The sequence below is a fragment of the Myotis nattereri genome (assembly GCF_964212035.1).
Source record: "Myotis nattereri genome assembly, chromosome: 11".
Lineage (NCBI taxonomy): Eukaryota > Metazoa > Chordata > Mammalia > Chiroptera > Vespertilionidae > Myotis > Myotis nattereri.
The window spans coordinates 11,766,253-11,791,066 of record NC_138086.1 but is presented as its reverse complement, the minus strand read 5'-3'; the positions used below and the strand labels follow the sequence as shown (position 1 = coordinate 11,791,066).

At 36.5% G+C, this 24,814-nt stretch overlaps 1 protein-coding gene across 1 annotated transcript in view; it reads left to right on the top strand.

Annotated features, from left to right (window-relative positions):
• Positions 1-24,331, top strand: part of ASZ1 (ankyrin repeat, SAM and basic leucine zipper domain containing 1) — a gene marked incomplete at both ends in the record, with an annotated part of 82,498 nt that extends 58,167 nt beyond the window's left edge. Inside the window, 4 exons of the mRNA XM_081101689.1 lie at positions 306-415; positions 10,743-10,848; positions 20,455-20,568; positions 24,179-24,331. Coding sequence (XP_080957815.1) covers positions 306-415; positions 10,743-10,848; positions 20,455-20,568; positions 24,179-24,331 — 483 coding nt within the window. The remainder of the gene's footprint in view (positions 1-305; positions 416-10,742; positions 10,849-20,454; positions 20,569-24,178) is intronic.
• Positions 24,332-24,814: the final 483 nt, after the last annotated feature.

The window sequence follows — 24,814 nt, the reverse complement described above, 5'->3', positions numbered from 1 at the left end:
ATTTTGAAGGAAAAATTGTATTACTGTGGGTTTTTAGACTATCTATTAAAATCTAGTCATTTATTTTTAGAATCCATCACAACTGTTAGGTATTGTAAAATATTTACTGAAGTTACTACATATCTAAGTATTTTAATAATGTAAGCTTCTTAGTCACAGCTACAAGCAAATCATATTTTTTCAGTGTTATTTTTTCTATATGTATCTTTTTTCAAGATGTGAATCAAGTAGAAAACTTCTATAGTAATTTTGAATATTATTCATGTATGACTATCTTATCGCACCTTGAAATTATATCTATTTAGAATGGAATTACCAGTAGAGATCAACAGAAAATTCTGGCTGCTCTTAAAGAACTAGAGGTAGAAGAGATAAAATTTGGAGAATTACCTGAAATAGCAAAGTTGGAAATCAGGTAAAATTAACTTACTGGTTTACATTAATACTGTTTAGAACCAACTGTTCTTTTTTTTCAGTTTAATTTTGACAATGTTTCAGTCATTTTACTTGATGGCATCATTTCCCCAGATAGCTCATTTTGCAACACTTTGTTATAAAATGGGAGATACTTTATAAAGTCGACTTTGAAGTTATTTTACCAAGATTTAAATGTCAAATTGAAAATATAGTGTAGTGATATTTTCATTTAGGGCAACAAGAAAGTGTTTCTCCTATAGCTCAGCTCTATTTTCAGCTATAAAGTTCATTTTCAATATTATAAATTTGTCACACACTGATAGTTAATAACATTAGTAATCTAAAATCTATTTTGAAAAGAATATTTGAGTTTATTAATGTATTACTGAGTATTAAAAGTTTTAACTTTTATTTGAAACAATTATAGGAGCCCCCATGTACCCTCATCCAGTCTCACACAATGTTAATATCTTGCTTAATAAGATATTACAATATCAAAATATCAGAACCAGAAAACTGATATTGGTACAGTCCACATAGCTCATTCATATTTCACCAGTTACACATGTACTCATTTGTATATATGTATATAGCTCTATGCAATCTTACCATATAACTAGAGGCCCGATGCAGGAAATTTGTGCAAGAGCAGGCCTTCCTTCCCCCAGCTGCAGGCACCGGCTTCCCTCGAAGCCCAGGCTTCGTCCGGAAGGTCATCCAGAAGGATGTCTGGTCTAATTAGCATATTAACACTTTTATCATTATAGAAGATAAAATATAGCTTCATGTACCTACTTTCATAATCAATACACCTAACATACCATTACCACAGGCTCCCTCATAGCACCCCTTTATAACCACACCTCTCCCTCCCTTCTTCCCTAGCCCCTAGCAACCAATAATTTGTTACCTATTTTTATAATAATGTTATTTCATGAATATTATATAAATGGAACCATACAGGATGTATCCTTTTTTGATTGGCTTTTTTCAGTCAGCCTAATTTCCTTGAGGTTCACTCAAGTTATAGCCTATAAAATATAATACTTACAAATTCAGTAGTATTATCACTAGTTAGTCTGCCTAAAACTAATGTTGCAGCTATGATAAACATAAAACACATGAATAATAGATTTCCACATTATTTTAAAATTTAGAGGTTTTTTCAGGAAAAATATAGTAGATGATCCAGGTTTTTTTAAAAAACTTTATTACAATGTTAAATTATTTTCCTTTCTCTTAATATACCTCTTTATAACAAGATATGTTTTCAAAATAATTCCTCATAATTGCTTCAAAATAACACTTAAGCACATTGTGAAGGATTTCAGTTGTGAGGAATTAAAATCAGCAAACTTTGAATTACTTGGTTCATTTTCTTAACTTATTTTATGAAGGAATATTCTAAGTTTTACATGCTGACTTGCAAATTAAATGTTTTAATATAACTTATGTGTATGATGGCAGAATTGCCTATACAAATTTATTTTGTGGATTTTATACACTTAAAGAATGTGCAGAATACTGAATGGTTTACTTATTAAAACTGCTGAATTTTTTTTAACAAAATAAAACTGGAAGACATATATTTTAGGAATTTGACCTTGTTATTAAATCACAGACTTTGTTTATATGCTGTTAAGGAAAAGGTTTTACTTCCCATTTATTCAAAGTCATTCTTTAAAGAAGAAATTAGTCATTAAGTCATAAGAAAACTAACAGCAAGAAAAGTTGAACTGATTGATTATAATCTTCTGATAATGTGATTTTAACAATTTAGCTACTGATTTATTTTAAGATACTTTCTTCTGTGTTGTAAATTTTCTAAAATACCCTACAGTAACACATGCACAGTACACTTATTTTTTCTACACTTAGCCTTAGTATGTTTGCAGATTTTTAGAATGTATTTTACAAATATTAATAACTATTATATTACTACTTTGAGATATTTTGAACAGCAATAGTTGTTTTCATTCATGTCTTGACACTTTCAACAATTTCTGCTAGACCTTTTCTCTAAGCCCATCTGACATCTACTTAAATTTATCAAAGGCATCTCAAAAATATTTCCATTAAGAAAACTGTTTCTCCGCCAAAAGGAAAAATCTGTATAGATACAAAATTTTATGTAAAAATATATTGTTCACATCTTTTATTTATAAGCTTTCTAAAATCAGAAACCTACATATTTAACAGGGGAATTGTTGAATTACATTGCATCAATATAATTATTGTATTGTGTCATTAATATTATGAGACTTAATGTCATGGGAAAATACAATAAGTATAAAAAGCATAATATAAAACGGAGTGTGAAGTATAGTGCTAATTATATACATGCATAAGAAAAATACTGGAAGAAAATGTGTACTATAAGAAAATATTCTGAAAGAAAATAGTTATCAGTCATTTTCTTTGGATGATAAGAGTACTGGTAATTTTAACTTTTTTAGATATTCTGCAATGAGCACAGAGTACATTTACTTGGAGTACCTTTATTTAAAGTATAAATTTTATTTTAATACTTGACTTTACATTTTAAAAATATGGTCTGTTGTTTTACTCTGGTGAACACTATGTTATGCTGCAGTATCAAATCTATGATATCAAAGTTTATATCTTTATCACTTATATAATGCAAGTAGCTCTCCTCCTTGTTATTATTCTGAGAACAGGCTGGAGCAACAGCCCCAGCCAGGACATGCTGCTCTTGTGGCAAAGGGAAAAGAGAGCTGAAAGAACCAATCAGTCACTCTTAAAGCTTCTGTTCAAAACAGTCACTTTCAGTCATATTTTATTTGCCAAAGCAAGTCACACTGCCAGCCTTATGTCACTGGGGCACGGAGTATACTTCTATGGCAGAGAGAGGCCTGGTAATATTTAGCACAGTAGAAAATACATAACTTCATCAAGTAATACAATATACTATACCTATGCCATATCTGCTTACTTTTAATTCTTTAAATATGTACAGAATTATCAGGGTTTCCATGTAAAGATATATAGGGGGAATCCTGCACTGCTCTGGGTTGGGGGTGGGTAGCCATTCACATAGTTGTATTTTTTACAGCTTACCTATCCATACTCAGTAACTCTGAACATTATACAAGAACTAGAGGTCTGGTGCACAAAATTTGTGCATGGGAGGGGGGGTGTCCCCTCAACCCAGCCTGTAACCTCTCCAACCTGGGACATCCCTCTCACAATTGGGACCGCTGGCTCCTAACTGCTTACCTGCCTGCCAGCCTGATCACCACTAACCACCTCTGCCTGCCCGCTAGGTTGCCCCCAAATGCCCTACCCCCACCAGCCTGGTTGCCCCTTACTGCCCCCTGTGCTGGCCCGGTTGCCCCAACTGCCCTCCTCTGCCGACCTGGTCTCCCCTAACTGCCCCCCTGCTAGCCTGGTCACCCCCACCTGATGACCTGGTTGCCTCTCACTGCCCCCCTTGCCGGCCTGGTTGCCCCCAACTGCCCCCCCTCTACCAACCTGGTCGCCCCTAACTGCCCCACCACCAGCAGCCTGGTTGCCCCTTATGCCCCTCCTGCCGGTCTGGTTGCCCCTTACTGACCCCCTGCCAGCCTGGTCACCCCCAACTTCCCCCACCTGATGGCCTGGTTGCCCCTCACTGCCCTCCCTGCTGGTCTGGTTGCCCCCAAGAGCCCCCTTGCCGGCCTGGTTGCCACACACAGCCTGTTGTTGTCAATAAGTAGCTCTGTTGTCAATAAGGTCATCCCTCACTAACCCCCCTGCTGGCCTGGTCACCCACGCAGCCTGCTGTTCGGTCGTTACTGTGACGGCATCCTGGACAATTTGCATATTCCTCTATTAGTATAGATGGTATGTATTTTCCTTTTATTCATTAAAACTCTAATTTTGTTCATTATTTTACTTATTTGGACTGAGTTCTTATCATCCTTTCATCTGAATAAGAGTTTATAAGTTTATATTATACGTGTGTGTGTGTGTGTGTGTGTGTGTGTGTGTGTGAAGTGCCTATGTAGAATTTTATACCTGCTCTCAGTTGATATTTTGAATGAGAGTTCTCAAAGCATCTTAATTTCCTTGAACTCATTAAATAAAAAAGACACAGGTCATTAATGAAATACCCTTGCAGTAATTACTCATTCTTTTCATTGATAATAAATAAAATTTGAGTATTTAAAGAGTACTAACTGTGCCGTACATAAATATTACGTGGAAACAAAACTGATATAAGTAATGACTACTGCTATTTTAAGTAAGATCAGAAAGAAAAGGGAATGAAGAGTTATATTTGTTTTTAAAATGCCTTTATAAATACCACTTTTCCTATCCCACCACTGCCACCAAAAAAAAAAAAAATACCACTTTTCCTAAACAGAACAAGAGCTTATCTAAGTTATTTTTCATTTTTAAATCTTTATTGTTGAAAGTATTACATACATCCCCTTCCTTCCCCTCTAACCCCTTCTAGCCCACCCTCACCCCAGTGGCTTTCGAACAAGTCACTTCTCTAATAGCCTTCTAGAACGAATTAAGTTCAAGAACCAAGGTTCCACTGCATTTATTTGATGCACTTGTCAATTGGATTGTTTTCTTAGTTTCCCTTTCTGATAGTTCATTATTAATGTATTACAGCAACTGATTTCTAGATATTTGTTTTGTGTCCTGCTATTTTACTGAATTTACCAGTTATAGTAGTTTTTGTGTGTGGAATCTTTCGGGTTCTCTATATACAGTATCATGTCATCTGCAAATAATGACAGTTTACTTTCTTCTTTCCAACTTGGATGTCTTTTATTTCTAGGACTTTCAGTACTATGTTGAATAAGAGTAGTGAAAGTGGACATCCCTGTCATGTTCCTGATTTTAAAGGAAATGCTTTTAGTGTTTCCCCATTGAGTAATGATGTTGGCTGTGTGTGTGTGTGTGATCTATAGCCCTTAATGTGTTGAGGTATGTTGCCTGTATTCCAACTTTACTGAGAGTTTTTATCAGAAATGGGTGCTAATTTTGTCAAATGCTTTTTCTGCATCTATTAATATGATCATATGGTTTTTACACTTAATTGTGTTTATGTGGTATATCACAGAAATTTGCAGATTTTGTACCAACCTTGCATCCTAGAATAAATCCCACTTGATCATAGTGTGTGATTTTTTTAATGTGTTGCTGGATCTTGGTTGCTAATATTTTGTTGAGGATTTTTCATCTTTGTTGAACAGGGATATTGGCCTGTAATTTTTTTCCCTTTGTAGTATTTTTATCTGGTTTTGGTGTTAGGATAATGCTGGCCTCATAAAATTATCTTGGGAGTCTTCTCTCTTCTTGAATTTTTTGGTAATAGTTTGAGAAGGATAGGTTAATTCTCCTTAAATGTTTGGTAAAAGTCATCTGTGAAACCATTTGGTCAGGGACTTTTGTTTGTTGGAAGTTTCTTGGTTATTGCTTCAGTTTCTTTAGTTGTAATCAGCCTGCTCAGATATGCTGTTTCTTCCTGATTCAGTTTTGGGAGATCTTATGTTACTAGGAATTTTTATATATCTTTCAGATTGTTTAATTTGTTGGCATATCCTTGTTGGTAATATTTTCTTACAAGCCTTTGTATTTTTGTGGTGTCTCCTTTTTCACTTCTAATTTTATTTACTTAGGTCCTCTATTTTTATTTCTTGATAGGTTTTCTTAAAGGTTTATCAATCTTGTTTATCTTCCAAAAAACAGTTTTTGGTTTCATTGATCTTTCATATTGTTTTTGAATACTCTATTTTGTATATTTCTGCTTTGATTTTTATTATTTCCTTTCTTCTACTCACTTTGAGCATTGTTGATTTTTTCTAGTTCCTTTAAGTGTAAGGTTAGATTGTTTGATATTTTTCGTTTGTTTCTTAAGGTAGGCCTTTGATAGTATGAATTTCTCTTTTAGGACTACTTTGGCTGTGTTCTATACATTTTGGATTGTTGTGTTTTTATTTTTCTTTGTCTGGAGGTAATTTTTTACTTCTTCCTTTAGTTCACTGTTAACCAATATTTTTGTTTAGTAACATGTTATTTAGCTTTAATGTTTTTAATTTTTTTTATAATTGATTTCTAGTTTCATATGATTATGGTCAGATAAGATTGATATGATTTCAATCTTCTTAAATTTATTGAGACTTTGTTTTGTGTGCTAACATGTTGTCTATCCTAGAAAATGCTCGATGTGCCCTTGGAAATAATGTATATTCTGCAGCTTTGGGGTGAAATGCTAAAGTTTAAAGTATTTTCTATAAACTGCCTTTTTTTCAACTTATAAGACAAAAGGACTCATTTTAAATTAAAATACTATATAAGTTCTAGCAATGTGTCTTAGAGAAAATTTTGCTGTTAAGTTTCATTGGAGGCAGAACTTGCTTGCTATTTATAACCTTTTCTCCTAGAAACAACATGAAAGAAACTTTGTATAGTGTATAGTTAAAACTTCTGCCTTATAAGAATTTTGTTTGCATTCAGAAGTACCTTTTGGTCCCATAGTAGTAGTTTTGTCTGCATTTTTATTATAGTGCATACTGTTAAATGATGCAGAAAGGTTATTTCACACTCTTGTCAACTCTTGATATTAATGTCCTATTTTTTGTCATTCCACTAGAATGTAATATTTTATTTTCTTGTAATCCTTTATTAAAATTTTATTTTTTCTTTTTCTTTTAATTACCTATTGGTCCACTTTTGTATTGGGTTGTGTAGCTTTTACTGTAAATTGGCTTCTGTTACTGAAACTAATCTAGTCACCACTGTCTCGTCATTGCTTGACCTTTTCCTCATTCTTGAATCCATTCCCTTCATTGTCTTTCATAAAAGACCGTAACTCCTGATTTTCTTCTCAGGCTACTTTTCCTTTTATATGTTTTTTTTTTAACCTGTATCAACTCACCCCTCTTCACAATATGTATTTTTATGTCTTCTTCATGATGACAGTTATGATTTCTGTTTAGTGACCAAATTACAGATGCCTCTAATACTACTGTAGTTTATGTCTCCATTCACAATTGAAGACTGAATTTCTGTTAGAGATTAGTGAAAATAAAGATGTAATTTTTTCCCATCTAAGTTCACCAGCTCCCTGAATTCTATTTGGCCTCATGAGTGTGTGAACCTCAGAATAGGTACACCTAACAAGACTGCCACTTTCTGTTGCTTACTGGTCATTTCCACCTACATATCTCATATCATTGACATCATTATTATAATTAAACTAGAGGCTCGGTGCACAAAAATTTGTGCACTTGGAGGGGTCCCTCAGCCCGGCCTGTACCCTCTCGCAGCCTGGGACCCCTCGGGGGATGACCACCTGCTCCCTGGGGGATCGGGCCTAAGCTGTCAGTCAGACATCACTCTGGCAGCCCAAGAGCCTTCGGGGGGTGTCCACTTGCTACAGGGAGCAGACCTAAGCTGCAGTCGGGCATCCTTAGTGCTGCTGAGGAGGCAGGAGAGGCTCCCACCACCACCGCTGTACTGAGAGCCATCAGCCTGGCTTGTGGCTGAGCAGAGCTCCCCCTGTGGGAGTGCACTGACCGCCAGGGGGCAGCTCCTGCATTGAGCATCTGCCCCCTGGTGGTCAGTGTGTGTCATAGTGACTAGTCATTCCCAGTTGTTCTGCTGTTAGGGTCAATTTGCATATTACCTTTTTATTATATAGGAGTGCCTGGCCAGCCTGGGTGAGTGGCTGATGGCAGTTTGCAGGCTGGTCAAGCCCTCAGCGGGGACCCTCACCCCATGAGGGTGTGGCCAGCCTGGGTGAGTGGCTGATGGCTGTTTGCAGGCTGGCCACAGCCCCTTCAGGGTAGGGGTCCCCCCTGGGGTGCCTGGCCAGCCTGGGTGAGGGGCTGATGGCTGTTTGCAGGCTGGCCACAGCCCCTTCAGGGTGGGGGGTCCTGCTGCGGTGCCTGGCCAGTCTGGGTGAGGGGCTGAGGGCCGTTTTCAGGCTGGCTAAGCCCCCCAGCGGGGACCCTCACTCCATGAGGGTGTGGCCAGCCTGGGTGAGGGGCTGATGGCTGTTTGCAGCTGGCCACAACCCCCAGCCACCCAAGCTCCCAGTAGAGGCTGGCTGGAAGCAGGTATCTGGGATTTGTTTAGCTTCTATAATTGAAACATTGTTGCCTTTAGTGGAGGCCACAGCCAACTCAGGGCTGGCAGGAAGCTTGGCTTCCTCCATCGCCCGGGCAACCAAGCCTCCTGCTTGCTCCAGCTCTGTGGCTGCTGGCCACCATCTTGGTTGGGTTAATTTGCATATAGTCACTATGATTGACTGGTGGACGTGGCTTAGGGCATAGCGAAGGTACGGTCAATTAGCATCTTTGTCTTTTAGTGTAGATTTATTTGAATGCCATGTATATGCTAGACAAAATGCTAGGTGCTTTTCATACATTACCTCCTTGAGTCTTCTTTAGAGTTTTATTATCTCAATTCTAGAGATATGGAAACATTCGGCTGAAGATTAGGCTTTCCCAAGATCATAAATGTGGAAGCTGAATTCAGATTCATGTCTTTCTGACTCTAGAGCCAATGTCCTTAATTGTTATGCCATAATATTATATCTTTATCCCACTTCCCTACTACCCACCCCTAGATTCAGTTCCCTGCTGGTGCCACCACCTTCCATTGAAACCAAATAACAGAATCATCCTAGACTTTCCCTTTTCTTTTACATGCAACCTATCACCAAGTTGTTCAGTTTATTCTCCAAAATGTTTCTTTAAACCATTATCTACCCCTCCCCTCAAGCAGACTGCCACTGCTAGATCCTTAGATTAAGCTTTTTTTTAAAATACATTTTATTGATTTTTTACAGCGAGGAAAGGAGAGGGATAGTTAGAAACATCAATGAGAGAGAAACAACGATCAGCTGCCTCCTGCACACCCCCTCCTGGGGATGTGCCCGCAACCAAGGTACATGCCCTTGACCGGAATCAACCCCAGGACGCTTCAGTCCACAGGCCGACACTCTATCCACTGAGCCAAACCAGTTAGGTCAGATTAAGCTTTTCTTCATCTTATCTTAGATCAGCAATTTTCAACTCTTTCATCTCACAGGACATATAAACTAATTATTAAAATTCTGATCTGACAAAAAAAAAAAGGTATAATTTTGACCCATTCTCGATGGCTATTGTGCTGGCTGTTGTCATTTTTTTTTACTTAACATTGTAGGGGAAAAGAGGTCAGTGCCCCTGACTAAATAGTCAGGTATTACATGTCTTAAGTTTTCTTGTGGCACACCAATTAAAAATCTCTGTCTTATATGAATGTTTCCATTAGTCTCCTACTAATTCTCTCTACTTCCACTTTCATGTTCCTTTAAACTACACTACTTCTCAAATAAGCTTTCTTATACAAAAATCTGATTTGCTTCTTTTCTATTTAAATTCCTTCAATAAAAAAGATAAAATTCAGTTCCTTAGCATGTCACAAACATCTTACCTAATAATAGACAAACATGTAAATTGACAGGCCCTCTGCTATGCTCACCAGCCATTCAGGAGAGTATGCAAATTAACCCAACAAAGATGGAGCTTAATTTGCATACATAGGCATGAAGACCGAAGGCCTGGGTCCCGGGTGCCGGAGGAAAACCGGTGCCGGCAGCCAGGGGAAGGGAAGGCCTATTGCATGAATCTCTTCTTGCAATGGGCCTCTAGTTCCTTAAATAAATGGTTATCTCTATTCTCTTTCCTTACTACTTTCCCATAATTGTGCTTTAGTTATATCTTGGAGACCTCCTACTCTCATACTTTTGCACCTGCTATTCTCTCCATCCATAATTCCTTCTCTTCCTTACCTTTGTTACTTTCTCTTCCTTCCTTACAAACCTATTCTACAGCTCCAGACTCAATTTAAATAACCTTCCCTATGAAGCACTATTAATTCCCTATTCCCATTATACTAAGTTCATGATTTCTGTGTTTTAGATGCCTCCACTATAAACTTAGGTTAACAACAACTACCTTAAAGGAGTTGTTATGAGGAATTAAAGGAATAATAAATGTAAAATAACTAGTGCAGTGCCTTTAGATAGTACTCAAAATCGGTCCTTTAATATTCCTTCTTCATATAACTCTGTGAATAGTGATGTTATAATTGAATACTTGCCTCTCATTCTGAACTTGGAGATTTTGGAGATTTTCAAGATTAGAGATTTGGTTTACTTTGTATATTCAATGTCTATTTCAGTTTCTGATACATATTAGGTAGTCTATGAATACATTTTAGAGAATATAATAAATATTACGACTAGACACTGAGTAGCCCAGTAGAATGAAGCAAATGGCTTACATGTGTGATTCCTGTCTGTTTTCTCTTTTTAGTGGTGATGAGTTCCTCAACTTCCTTCTGAAATTAAACAAACAGTGTGGCCATTTAATAACAGCTGTACAGAATATCATTACTGAGTTGCCTGTAAATTCTCATAAGGTATTCTACAAAAGTTAAGTGAAGAAAAGTATGAATGCTGAAGAACATTTCAGATAAGTCTATGATAATTAGTAATAGCAGTGATATGTTAAAATTGTATTTTTATTCTAAAAAATATATCAATAATGAAATATGTTTACTATTACTCCTTTACAACTTATTAATTGAAAAACTTTTGTCTGTTAGCCCTCAAGAAAAATGAGTCAGACTAAAAATTAAACTGATCTGTTTATTGTACTTACTATTTGTTCTAAAGGGAATTTAATTTAAAATATAAAGTGACAGGAGACCTAAGTGGAAGTTGAAACAAAACATTGTTGAGTGTTATTAAAAACCATATCAATACATAAGTTGTTTTAGCCTGACCAGCTTGGCTTAGTGGTTGAGCATTGGCCTATGACCCAGGAGGTCACAGTTCAATTCCCTTTCAGGGTATATGCCCAGGTTGTGGGCTCAATCCCCAATAGGGGGCGTGCAGGAGGCAGCTGATCAATGATTCTCTGTCATCATTGATGTTTCTATCTCTCCCTCTCCCTCTCTGAATTCAATAAAAAAATTTAAAAATAGTGTGTTTTGGATTTTATCAAATGTTTTTTCTGCATCTGTTGATACGATCATGAGATTTTTGTCTTTCAGTTTGTTTATGTGATGTTTCACATTTATTGATTTGTGAATACTGTACTAGCCTTGCCCTGGAATAAATTTCACTAGATCATGGTGTATGATCTTTTTAATATATTGCTGGATCTAATTTGCTAATATTTTGTTGATGATTTTAGCATCTATGTTATCAGAAATATTGGCCTGTAGTTCTCTTACTTTGTAAGGTCATTATCAGGTTTTGTAATTAAGATAGTTCTGGCCTCATAAAAAGAGCTTGGAAGTGTTCCTCCTTCTGGATTTTTGGAATAGTTTGAGGAAGATAGGTATTAGTTCTTTGAATATTTGGTAAAACTTCCTTGTGATGCTGTCCAGGCGAGAGATTTTATTTGCTGGGAGTTTTGTTTGTTTGTTTGTGGGTTATTTTTACTGCTTCAGTTACATCAGTTGTTATTGGCCTATTTAGGTTTTCTGATTCCACCTGATTGAGTTTTGGATGCTTGTGTATTTCCAGGAACTTGTCCATTTCATCCATGTTGCCCAGCTTATTAGCATATAGTTGAGTTGTTCATAGTATTTTCTTACAATCCTTTGTATTTCTGTGGTTTCAGTCATTACTTCATCTCTTTTGTTACTGATTTTATTTATTTGGGTCCTCTATCTTTGTTTCTTGATGAGTCTGGCTAGCAATTCATCCATCTTATTTTTCAAAGAACCAGCTCTTGATTTTATAGATTTTTTGTATTGTTTTATTGGTTTCTATGTCAGTTATTTCTCCTCTGATCTTTATTATTTCCTTCCTTCTATTTCTTCTGGGGTTTTCTTTTTGTTCTCTTTTTATTTCTTTTAGTTGTAGGGTTAGTTCCTTTATTTGAGATTTTTTCTTGTTTCTTCAGGTAGGCCTGTAATGTTATGAACTTCTCTTTCAGGACTGCTTTTGCTGTGTCCCATAAATATTTGGGTTGTTGTGTGTTCATGTCCATTTGTTTCCAGGATGTTTTTTTTAATTTTTTTTATCTCATTTGTAACCCAATCATTGTTTAATAGCATACTATTGTTTAATAGCATACTATTTGGCCTCCATGTGTTTGAATGTTTTTGAGTTTTTTTTATTGTAGTTGATTTCTAGTTTCATGTGGTATGATCCAAGAAGTTCCTTGATATAACTTCAGTCTTCTTGAACTTGTAAAGACATATTTTGTATCCTAACATGTGATCTATCTTTGAGAATGCCCCAGTGCACTTAAGAATAATATTTATTCTGCTGCTTTGGGATTAAATGTTCAGCAAATACCAGTTGAATCAATCTGATCAACTGTGTCATTTAGGTCACTTTTTCTTTGTTGGTTTTTTTATCTAGAGCACCTGTGCAGTGATATCAGTGGGGAGTTCAGGTCCTCTACTATGATTGTATTGCTGTCTATCTCTCCCTTAAAATCCTTCATGAGTTATTTTATATATCTACTAGAGGCCAGAAGCACGAAATTCATGCAAGAGTCTTGGCCCTTGCAGATCTGGCTGCCTTGGCCCTTGCAGCCCCGGCTTCATCTGGAAGATTGTCCAGAAGGTTGTCTGTATTGTTGCTATGCTGTCCAGTCTAATTAGCATATTAGCTCTTTATTATATAGGATATATATTTAGCTGCTTCTATATTGGGTGCATATATGTTTACTAGTGTTACATCATCTTTTTGGAGTGATCCCTTTTAGTATTATGTAGTGACCTTCCATCTTTGTCTCTTTTTATGGACTATTTTGAAGTCTATTTAGTCAGATATAAGCAATCCTACCCCAGCTTATTTTTCAGTTCCATTTGTATGGAATACTCTTTTCCATTCCTTCACTTTCATCTTTTTAGCATTTCTTGCAATTCTGATTTTGTGGTAATAAACTCTTTCAGACTTTCTCTTGTCTGGGAAGCTCTTCAGTCCACCTTCAATTTTGAATTTTTAGCCTTGCTGGATAGAGTAGTCTTAGTTTCAGATCCTTACTTTTTATCACTTTGAATACTCCATGCCATTCCCTTTGCTCTATGATGTTTCTGTTGAGAAATCAGTTGACAGCCTTATTGTAGCTCACTTGTAGGTTATTGACTGTCTCTCTCTTGCTGCCCTTAAGATTTTCTCTATCTTTAGAATTTGACATTTTAATTATGGTGTGTCTTGGTATGGGTCTCTTTGTGTTCATCTTTATTGGGACTCTGTGCTTCCTGAACTTGTATAATTTTTCCCTTCACAAAGTTAGGGAAGTTTTCTGTCATTTCTTCAAACAGGTTTTCTATTCCTTGCTCAGATTCTTCTGCTTCTGGTACCCCTATAATGCAGATGTTGTTCTGTTTCATGGTGTCCCAAACTGCCCTTAAACTCTCATTTTGCTTTTTAAGTGTGTGTTTTGTTTTTGGTTTTTTTTGCTTTTATAATTGATTTTTTTTTACCTTGTCTCCCAAATTGCTGATTAAATCTTTTGTTTCATCAAGCCTGCTTTTAATTTCTTTCATGTATTCTTGATATCAGATATAGTATTATTCATTTTTGATTGGTTCTTATTCATGGTTTCTATGTTACTGTTTTTGCTGCTGTAGTTCCCACTAAGTTGCTTGTAGTTCTCACTAAGTTTCTTCAGCATCCTTATAACCATTACTCTGAACTCTGTCTGTCTTCCATCTCATTTTGTGTGTGTTTTTCCTGGAGAGTCCTCCTTTTCATTCATTTGGTGGTTATTTCTTTGTCTCCCTATTTTAGTTGTCTGTTTGTGTTTGTTTTTATGTATTAGACATACCTACAATGACTCTCAGTCTTTGTGGAGTGGCCTTGTGTAGTATATGTCCTGTAGGACACAGAGGTGCTTTGTCCTTGAACTCCTGAAGTGGGTGCTCTAGGAATGACTCTTTTGTGGGTTATTTGAGCTCTCCTGTTGTAATTGGGTCTTAATTGTCATTGTTCTTTACATTGGTGGGATCTCCTCTCAGGCTGGCTGTGACGCTCATTTCAGACAACATTTTTAGAGCTGTTGTACACATGTTGATAGGACAAAATAAAACAAAACTGGAAACAACCAAAAACATACAGAAGTACCCAACAACAGCAGCAAAAACAACTACAAAGAACCCTTCCCAGTATGGCTCAATTGGTTGTCCCATGCACCGCAAAGTCACTGGTTCAATTCTTATTCAGGGCACAAACCCGGTTGTGGGCTCCATCCCCAGTAGAGGGCCTGCAAGGAGGCAGCTGATCTGTGTTTCTATCTTTTATCGAAGTTTCTCTCCCTCTCCCTTCCTCTCTCTAAAATCAGTAACAACATATTTAAAAAGAAAAACAACTACAAAAGAGAATTATTAAAGAGAAAAGAGAATGAGAATAAATGAAAAAGAATGAAATAAAGTAGTAATAAAAATGAAAAGAATAGTAGAGAAGAGAGGAAGAGGAAAGATTCTGAAAGGAAAGAAGGGAGAGAAAAAATAAGAATAGAGTGGGGGAAAGGAAAACAGTAAAAAAGAAAGAAAAAAGAAAAAAGTATAGAAAGGTAAAAAGAAGAGGAATATTAAGCAAAAGAAAAAACATAGAGTAAGAAAAGAGGCAGCTAAGAGATATGAAAGAGAGGAGAAAAAAGGGAAAAGAGAAAAAAAATAATAATAATACCAAAGCAATAAAAAAGAAAAATTAAAGATAATAATGGAAAAAAAAAACACCAAAAAAAATCAGTATATGAAGTTTGTTTCAGCAGATTTTAGTGCCTACTAGGATTTCCCTTTGGATCCTGCTCTCATGTTGTCTGAGGCTAACTTCTTTTTTGTATGCTTATTTTAAGCCTCCCTGGAGGTACTTTCGTGCTAACAGTCAGAAGCTGTCCAAGTTGGCCCTCCATGCCCTTTTCAAAGCTTTGAAGCAATCTACAGCTTATGGCTGCCTCCCCTGAGCTTGGCTGCCCATGGAGGTGCCAAATTGAGCTCCAGTGCTTGTTTCTTAGTAGCACGGGGACCTATGGTGTGTCCGCAAATGTTTAGACTTAAGGGAAGAAGTTGGTTGTGTACCATTATTATTTTCTTGCCCTCGGTTGGGTGAAGTCCCTCTTAAGCTGTGTGTGTCTGCTGGAATCCAGGAGTTTCTGTTAGCTCTCCTGTAACACGGAAGCACCAGCCAGGTTCCCTGGAAAGTAGGAGGAGTGTCCCTACCCCAAAGTTGGCTACTGATGCTTCCTGAGACTACTGCCCCCTGAGACTGCTGCAGGGTTGCTGGATTCCAGAGGGTACAGTGAGTGGGATTCCTTAGGGTGGGGTGAGCTATATACCAGGAGGTTGGGTGTTTGCCTTTCCCCAGGCTTCTGCTGTTGAGAGGGGCTTATGCCTCTAAGGAAAAATGGTTGCTGTGATATGGGGGTTGGGGCATGGCGGGGAACTCAGCACAGGTATCCCCGCAGCCACCTTCCCTGTGACTCTCCCCAAATGCTTCTACCCCTGTCTCTCCTCAGGTAACTCTAGTCTGCACTGTCTTCCCTCTGCTGAAACCTAGGGGGAGTGTCTAAGAATGAAAGTTCTGTGCACCAGCCCTTTAAAGAAAGTGGCTTTGTCTCTGAGCAGCTCAGGCTGCTGCATGGGCAACTGTTCCCAGCTCTGGCTGTCTGGACTGGTGAGCCCTGCCTGCTGTCCATCCCCTCTCCTGCTGGGGCAAGGGTTCCTCACTCTTGGCCCAGCGCTCCTGAGAGCTGGGCCAGCACCTCTCACTTTCCTGCCCTTCCTACCAGTCGCAAGTGGCTTCTGCCCTTCCTGTTTAAGTGTCTTCTCTTCAGGCAGTCTTCAACTGGTATTTCATGGTGAATATTCCCCAATTTAGTTTTAATTACAGTTGATTCTGGGAGGAGGGAGGAGAAAGGTCTACCTATTCTGCTGACATCTTATAATCCTTTCTCAGTACCTATTGTTCATATTTTTCATCTTTTTTCTTCTTAAAAAATATTAATATTTCATATAATACTGATTTGGTGATGACTAATTCCTTTAGCTTTCTTTGTATGGGAAGCTCTTTATCAGTCCTTCAAATCTAAATGATAACTTTACTGGTTAGAATAATCTTGGTTGTAGGTTCTTTGCTTTTTTTTTTTTTTCACTTTGAATATTTCTTGCCAGTCCTTTCTGGACTGAAAGGTTTCTGATGAGAAATCAACTGCCAGCCTTATGAAATCTCCTTTGTTGATTACTTACAGCTTCTCTTTTGCTACTTTTAAGATTCTCTCATTGTCTTTAGTCTTTTGCATTTTAATTATGATGTGTCCTTGGTATGTATCTCTTTGGGTTCATCTGTGTAGGCCTCTCTGTGCTTTCTGGACTTGTATGTTTATATCCTTTACCCAGTACGGTAAGTTTTCTGTTATTATTTTTTCAAATAAGTTTTCAATTTCTTGGTCTCTCCTCCTTTTGGCAGCCTCATGATGCAAATGTTAATACAGTAAACCCTTGATTTTGTGGACCTCAATTTAATGGACTTTTAATTTAATGAATAAAATTTCTAGTCCATATGTTATAAGTGAAAATTAATACCCTGTTAATTTTAAAATGCTTTTTACCAAGATTTGCTCATAATTAAAATAATAGGTAAACTTTTGTTATTAATTCACTGTTATTTTAAACAAATTTTACAAATAGACCATATTTTGGAAAAACATTGTAGTAATTTCACTGACATAAATAAATATTATGTATCTACAATTATCGTCTATATATTTACATATTTTTAAAAATATTTTTTTATTTATTTTAGGAAGGGGTAGAGAGAGAGAAACATCAATGATGAGAGAGAATCATTAATTGGCTGCCTCCCGCACGACCCCTACAGGGAATTGAGTCCACAACTTGGGCAAGTGCCCTGACTAGGAATTGAACTGTGACCTCCTGGTTCCTAGGTGGATACTCAACCACTGAGCCATGCCTGTCAGGCTATAATCTATATATTTAATAACAAGGCACCACTTGTAAACAATGTTTGCAGAATGATTGGCACATGATCACACCACTTTGCCTGTGGTGATTGGTTCTGTTGTCCCATGGCATTACTTTCTGCAGCAGTTTTAATGTGCACTAGGCCACGCTCTGGCTGTGTGTATTTGTTTACTTGCTGTGACTGGTGAATGCATGGAGTTAGTTGACTATTCAGTCTACATTAAAAATTTTTGTAATGCATATAGGAAACTTGTCTGTGGAATTAAACTTTTCATACATACTTAATTTTAATTACATAAACATGTCTACATAAGTAAAAACCAGTAGGCTAATTTGTCAATTTTTTAACATGCATTTGGAAAACCTATTTTATTACATAATGAACTTTCACTTATAATGGACACCTCTTTGCTCAAATTAATCCATTATATTGAGGTTTTACTGTATGCTTAAAGTGGTCTCATAGGCTCCTTATACTCTCTTCATGTTTTTGGAGTCTTTTTTCCTTTTCTGTTCTGATTGGGTGTTTTTTGTTTCCTTGTATTCCAAATCACTGATTTGATTCGTTCTCAACTTCATCTATTACTCTATTGTTGATTTCCTGAAAATTATTCTTCATTCAGTTATTACATCCTTCATTTCTGACTGTCCTTTTTTAATGCTGTTGAAACTCTCACTAAGTTCATCGAACATCCTTATAACAAGTGTTTTGAATTCTGCATCTGATAGGTCGCTTGTCTTCACTTTTTTTTTCTTTTTTTTTTTAGTTCTTTTTCCATAGTTTTGTTTTGTTCTTTCATTTGGGACATGTTTCTATTTTGCAAGCCTCCCTGTGTTTATTTTTATTTATTAGGTAGAGCTGTTACATTTCTCAGGCTTCATAGAGTGGCCTAATGTAGTAGGTATTCTGTAGGATCCAGTGGCACAGCCTCTTTGATCACCCAAACTGGGCACTCAAGATGTACCCCCCCATGTGGGCTGTATACATACACCCTCCTCTTGTAGTTGATCCTTTATTGCTATTCACACATTAATGGGAGGGATTTACCCCTAGGTCAGTGGTCAGCAAACTGCGGCTCAGGAGCCACATGCGGCTCTTTGGCCCCTTGAGTGTGGCTCTTCCACAAAATACCGACTTCTGTGCATGGGCCACAAAGTTTTAATCGCACTGCACATGCACGCTCGCACGTGGTATTTTGTGGATGCAAATATCAAAAAATTTCTATATTTGACATGGCACCAGAATTAAGTTAGGTTTTTTCAAAATGCTGACACGCCAAGCTCAAAAGGTTCGCCGTCACCGGCCTAGGTCCACCCAGCATGAGCTATAAAGCAATCTGCAGATGGCTGGTGCCTGTGCTGTGGTTAGAGGTGCCCAGGAGAGGCCAAGCTGTGAACTAAGGCCAGCTGTGGCTAGTTCTGGGCCTAGGGCCACTTTGCAAGAGGTACAGGGCTCCCTGAGGCCAGGTGCTGCTTATTTGTGAGATTTTAGAAAAATCTGAGGCATGAGCCAAAATAGGTCATTCGTTTGGAAAAGCCCCTGGAAACAGCTTGGGTGGGCCCCAAATTTGCATCAGGCAGAGTCTCAGTGAATTACCAGGGTGGAGCAAACAGGTGAGGCAGTTTTGTTGGAGTCTTAGATATGGTGCCTGCCTACTGGCTCTGTGGGGGGTGGGCTCATCAAAGGAATGATAACCTCTGCCAGTACTTCTCTCTGGGATAGAGCTGCCCCTCTAGCTCTTGCCCTGATGGTGGACAATTCAGTTCTTCCTTCTATGTCTCTGGTGCCTTTTGAGCTGCTGCCCCAGTGCTGGAATTCAGAAAGAGTGAGTCTCAGTAAGTCTGTATGCAGACCCTTTAAAAGGAACTGCCTGGGACTTCAGCAAATCTGTCCCTCTCATCCTCCATCCCAGCTTTTAATTTTTTATTTATTTTTTATTGGTTTTAGAGAGGAAGGGAGAGAGAAACATCCATTTGTTGTTCCACTTATTTTATGCAATCATTGGTTGATTCTTCTATGTGCTCTAACCAGGGATTGAACCCACACCTTGGCATGTCAGGACAATGTTCTAACCAATTGAGCTACCCCACTAGGGCCCCTGCTGATTTTTGCAGGGTCTTCTCTTCCTGGATTGGGGGCCTGGTGTGGGGCTGGAATACCTTGCTCCTCAGCAGGGACCTCTGCAGCCAATATATCCCTGCCAATTTTTGTCTGCTATACATGGGTGTAAGACAGCGGTTCTCAACCTGTGGGTCGTGACCCCTTTGGGGATCGAACAACCCTTTCACAGGGGTCGCCTAAATACATCCTGCATATCAGATATTTACATTATGATTCGTAACAGTAGCAAAATTACAGTTATGAAGTAGCAATGAAAATAATTTTATGGTTGGGGGTCACCACAACATGAGGAACTGTATTAAAGGGTCGCGGCATTAGGAAGGTTGAGAACCACTGGTAAGACCATCCCATTCGGAGTCTCTGCCCCTTTTACTAGTCTTCATGTGGCTTCTTCTTAAATTCCTAGTTGAAGAATTTCCATTCAGTCAGACTTCAGGCAGTTTCTAATGTTGGTGGTTCTGTAGTTTAGTAGTAATTTTGATATGGTTGTGGGAGGAGACTGGAAATTTTAAATAGAGAAAATGTAAGTGACCCATAAAAGCAAACCTGTTTTGTAGAGGTTTTTTTTTTTTTTTATGTGACTTGGCTTTAGTTTTATAGCTTTTTACTTTATAGGGTAAACATTTTAATGTACTTGTTTTCCTATAATGTTTTATAACATTAATATGGGAATCATGTCATTCTTCAAACTTTCATGAATTTATTTTTCATCATAAATATTATTACTAATGTTAGTCTCCATAAAATTATATATACTACATATATTTAGTAAATTCATTCAAGAAACTGGGTTTGACTATTTGTATAATGTTACTGACTTTGGTGTTAGGATTTATCCTGAAAAAAAAAATGCTTTTCCGTTAAATAATTTAATGTTGTATAATTTTTGTGGATATGACATTGTGGAAGTTGTTTTCTATTATTTAACATGCAACTTTTGAAAATATTGACAGATAGTACTTGAATGGGCTTCACCTCGGAATTTTACTTCAGTTTGTGAAGAACTGGTTAGCAATGTTGAAGATTTGAGTGAAGAGGTCTGCAAACTAAAAGACTTAATTCAGAAGGTATATATTTAGCATAAAAATGGGGGAAATAATTTGTAGGATAGTATGTTAGACAATGAAGTAATTCTGACAAGAGCAACGTAAGCTACCACTAAACAGTTGGAAAGAGACAGTTTCCAAAGGAAGAAGTATACGTAGGAAACAAATTTCCATCAAAGAAATGCATACTAAAAGACAATGATAGATCATTTTCATCTTTTACATTAGCAGGGATAAGTATATTTACCCATTTCTGGTTAGAGTTCACAAAACTTACAGTTTCATATGAAACAGGCATCACAATCCCTTTTAGAAACAGTTTGACAAGATGTGCTAAGAACCATAAAAATATTTGTATCTTTCAATAATAGTTGAATGAATCCAAAATTATATGTACCATGAGTGTCCTATATTAGCAAAATGAATAAATAAATTATTGTACACTTAATATAATGATATGCAGCCAGTTGAGAAAATAATGAAAATGAAATATCAGCTTGTTAAAGATACGAAGTTATATTTGTAAGTTTTACTTATATGTAAATATGCAGATAAAAAATTACCAAGATGAAAGTTCATTAGCTGTGTTAGTGAGATAGGATTGTGGATAAAAATACTTGTTCTGGTTTTTAAAATATATTTTTATTTCAGAGAAGGGAGAGGGAGAGAGAAGCATCAATGATGAGAGATCGGCTGCCTCCTACACACCCCACTCTGGGGATGGAACCCACAACCTGGGCATGTGCCCTGACGGAAAATCGAACCATGACCTCCTGGCTCATAGGTCAACACTCAACCACAGACCCACACCAGCTGGGCTATTCGTTCTACTTTTTAGACTTTCTATAATATCTTTTATAATTTAACTTTTAAAAAAAAGTATGTGGCTTTTTTTATTGTTATTGTTTCTATACTCACATAGAAGTATATATCTGGATTCAAAGACAGGTGATTTTCCCCCTTTCAGAAAATAGGCTGTAACAAAATCTAAGCTGCTGAAATTGGGAACTCTTTTGAAGATAGTTAACAAAGGAAAACACTTTTACCTGATAAAGAACTCAATTCTGAGTTCTTCAAGTTTATAGGTATGAAATGTATTTGTTAAATAAAGTTTTTTAATATATGATGTGAACATTAGATTATGGATTAAATTTTATAGCATCAACTCATAAATTATTTCATATTTTCATAAAAAAAGTTTTCCTCGCCCTAGCTGGTTTGGCTCAGTGGATTGAGCATCGGCCTGCAGACTGAAGGGTCCCGGATTCGATTCCGGCCAGGGGCACATGCCTGGGTTGCGGGCTCCATCCCCAGTGAGGGTCGTGCAGGAGGCAGCCAATCAGTGGTTCTCTCTCATTGTTGATGTTTCTGTCTCTCTCTTCCTCTCCCTTCCTCTCTAAAATCAATAAAATATATATTTTAAAAAGTTTTCCTCTCAATAAATTTGATATATGTTCCAAGTAATTGTCATTCTAGCTATTAACAAAGATATGCTCAGTCAAAAGAAGTCTTTTTAAAAAGTGAGCAGAAAATTGAGAAGCAAATTCTACAAAAAATAGGAAAATAAAGATATTTTAAATGGAGCAAATAAGCAATCTATTTCAAAATTATTATAGAGGATACCTCCATTCCAGAGAACGAGGCATCATAAAAGTTATATTATCTCTTACATTTATTTATTCAACAAACATAAGAATGCCTTCTGTATGTCAGGCAAATTGTGCTACACAGGCTATAGAGAGCCTGACTTGCTAAAAACATGAAAAGTATAACATTGTTCATCTTCACTACTTGCATCGTCTGGAAAATGATACTGATTTTACTTAGTATGGTGTTTTTCATGGGAATCCAAGGGAAATTGGGAAGGAGTTATGTAAAAAATCTCCTGCAAAGCATCAACCTTTAATGTTTAGTGTAGGAAATTCCCTCAGACATCTTTGCCTCAATTATTTGATTTCTTCAAGATGAAATGAAAACATTTTGGGCGTGGGGGTGGAAGATTGAGATGAAATTAGAGAGACACCAGATTTTTCTTAAAGGAATGAAATTAAGAAATACTGCTCTAGGGGTGACTTTGACTCTAAAACAAAAATAATCAAATCAAGTATTGTATTTATTTTAATGTGACTATAGACAGAAATTTCAGCTTTCTTTAGCTAAATAGACCTTTTCTCTGTGACCCTCTTTATCTTGAATCTGTACATTTCTATGTGAGGACTAGCCTTGGTTTATAATAATAGCTTATACAGTTCTTTGGGCAGGGAAGATAATTTTGGATCAAGCTAGTGCATTGGTTTTTGTTGTTGTTTTTTTTTTTCCTGAATTAGTCTTAATCACCATAGTGAAATTTTATTTAAAGAACTTAAGAGCTTCCAAATTTGGAAATATCCTATCATGCCTATTTAGCTTATGATATTTGAAAGTTTACCAATAATAACTGAAGGGAATTTTTAAAAGAGCCATATGAGTTACCATAAGTATATGGAGATAACAGAGAGAGGGTAGGAGAGGTCAAGACTGGACTTTAGCACCACATCACTCTCTTTCAAACCAACACACTGACAAGCTCCTGTCAGGAAGGGTCATTCTAAGTAATTGGTTAATAAAAGGAATTACTGTCTCAGGATTCAGTAAATGGAACATCAGTGTCAAAAAGGAATCTGTTGCTGAATGAAGCCATTTGGAAGTTAGACCAAGAATACAGTATTAATGAGATTGGCACTGATGTCTGTTTCTACTATAAATTGAAAATTAATTTTGCAGGCTTTTAAAATTAAATATTTATACTGTAGATTTTAGAAGTAGTTATTCTTGCTAATGATGAAAGTATTTGTCACCACTCCAGCACAGGATGCTTTTAGTAAATATTGCTCTATAAATGTGCCTGATTATTTTTATCTTTCAAGAATCTTTTGGTTTCTGTTCATTTTCTCTATTCTACTCCTCCACCAACAACTGTCTCCTCTCTCTCTCTCCCTCTCCCTCTCCCTCCCTCTCCGTGTCCCCTTCTTTCCTCCCTTCCCCCCCCCCCCACACACACACGATTTGGGGGACATTTTAGCAAGTAAGGTCTGTGTATAGAAGCTGAGAAACTGGGTCATGTACTTTCATTGCGGAAAAGTGCTAGAAAAACCACTTAGGTTTTTATTGATGTTTGTTCCTCAATTATATTTAAATAAAGGATTAAACTTCTAGCATTAGCATCATATCTTACAGCTTTTGTTAAGATTTACATATTGTAGGTACGTTATAAGAACAATTAACTTTTTTATAAGAAACCAAGTGATATTTAATACAGAAGGAAAAATGCAATTATGATTTCTTAGGTAGAAATAGAAATGTTAATATTAAAGAAACTTTATCTTATGACAAAAACATGATATTAAAATATAATAACTATAAGAACATTTATTTTTAATGTGAAACTCATGGTTTATTATAATGAATCCTGGTGAAAGAAAGACTAAAGACATATGTGGTCACTTTAAATCTTAAATAAGAATCTTGCACTGGCTACATCTAAATCATGCATTAACATGGATATATTATTATATTTTTTAGATCAAATATATTTCTATTTTCAGTGTACTACATGTACATTAACTCCTTTTTTCCCCATGCAAAATATTAGTTGCAAAACGAAAGAGAAAATGATCCAACTCATATACCATTAATAGAAGAAGTATCTACATGGAATAATAGAATTTTGAAGAGGACGGCTATTACAGTATGCGGATTTGGATTTCTTCTTTTCATTTGCAAGCTAACTTTCCAAAGAAAATAATCTTAATATTTATTTTGACTATTGTATGTATATTTTATTTAAATAACCTTAAAATGTTACTTTTAACCATTTGTGGCTCAATAAAACTACATTCTTTGCCAGTATTCCACAGGAAAAATTATGATAGCATAGAGTAGGGAATTTTTCTTTAGAAAGTGGTTTGTGACTTTGAGTTAAAATATAATTTGTTATATTTTATGATAATTTTGATCAAGCAGTAAGTTATGATTCTTAAATTTGATCCTATGACTCTAAATCACATTCAAAATAAAAGTTTCATCTGATATTCTTTGACATTTAAAAAGTGTTTATTTGTCACAGTGAATCCTATAAAATCCGTAGTGTTCATTAGTCAATAGCTTTCTTTTAGTTTTTATGTTCCCTCTCATTATTATGTAATAAGGACTTTCTCATTTAATTTTGTAGTTATGTAACATTATTAGGAAATTATTTAGAAAATATTCCAGAGAATTTAAAGGATAA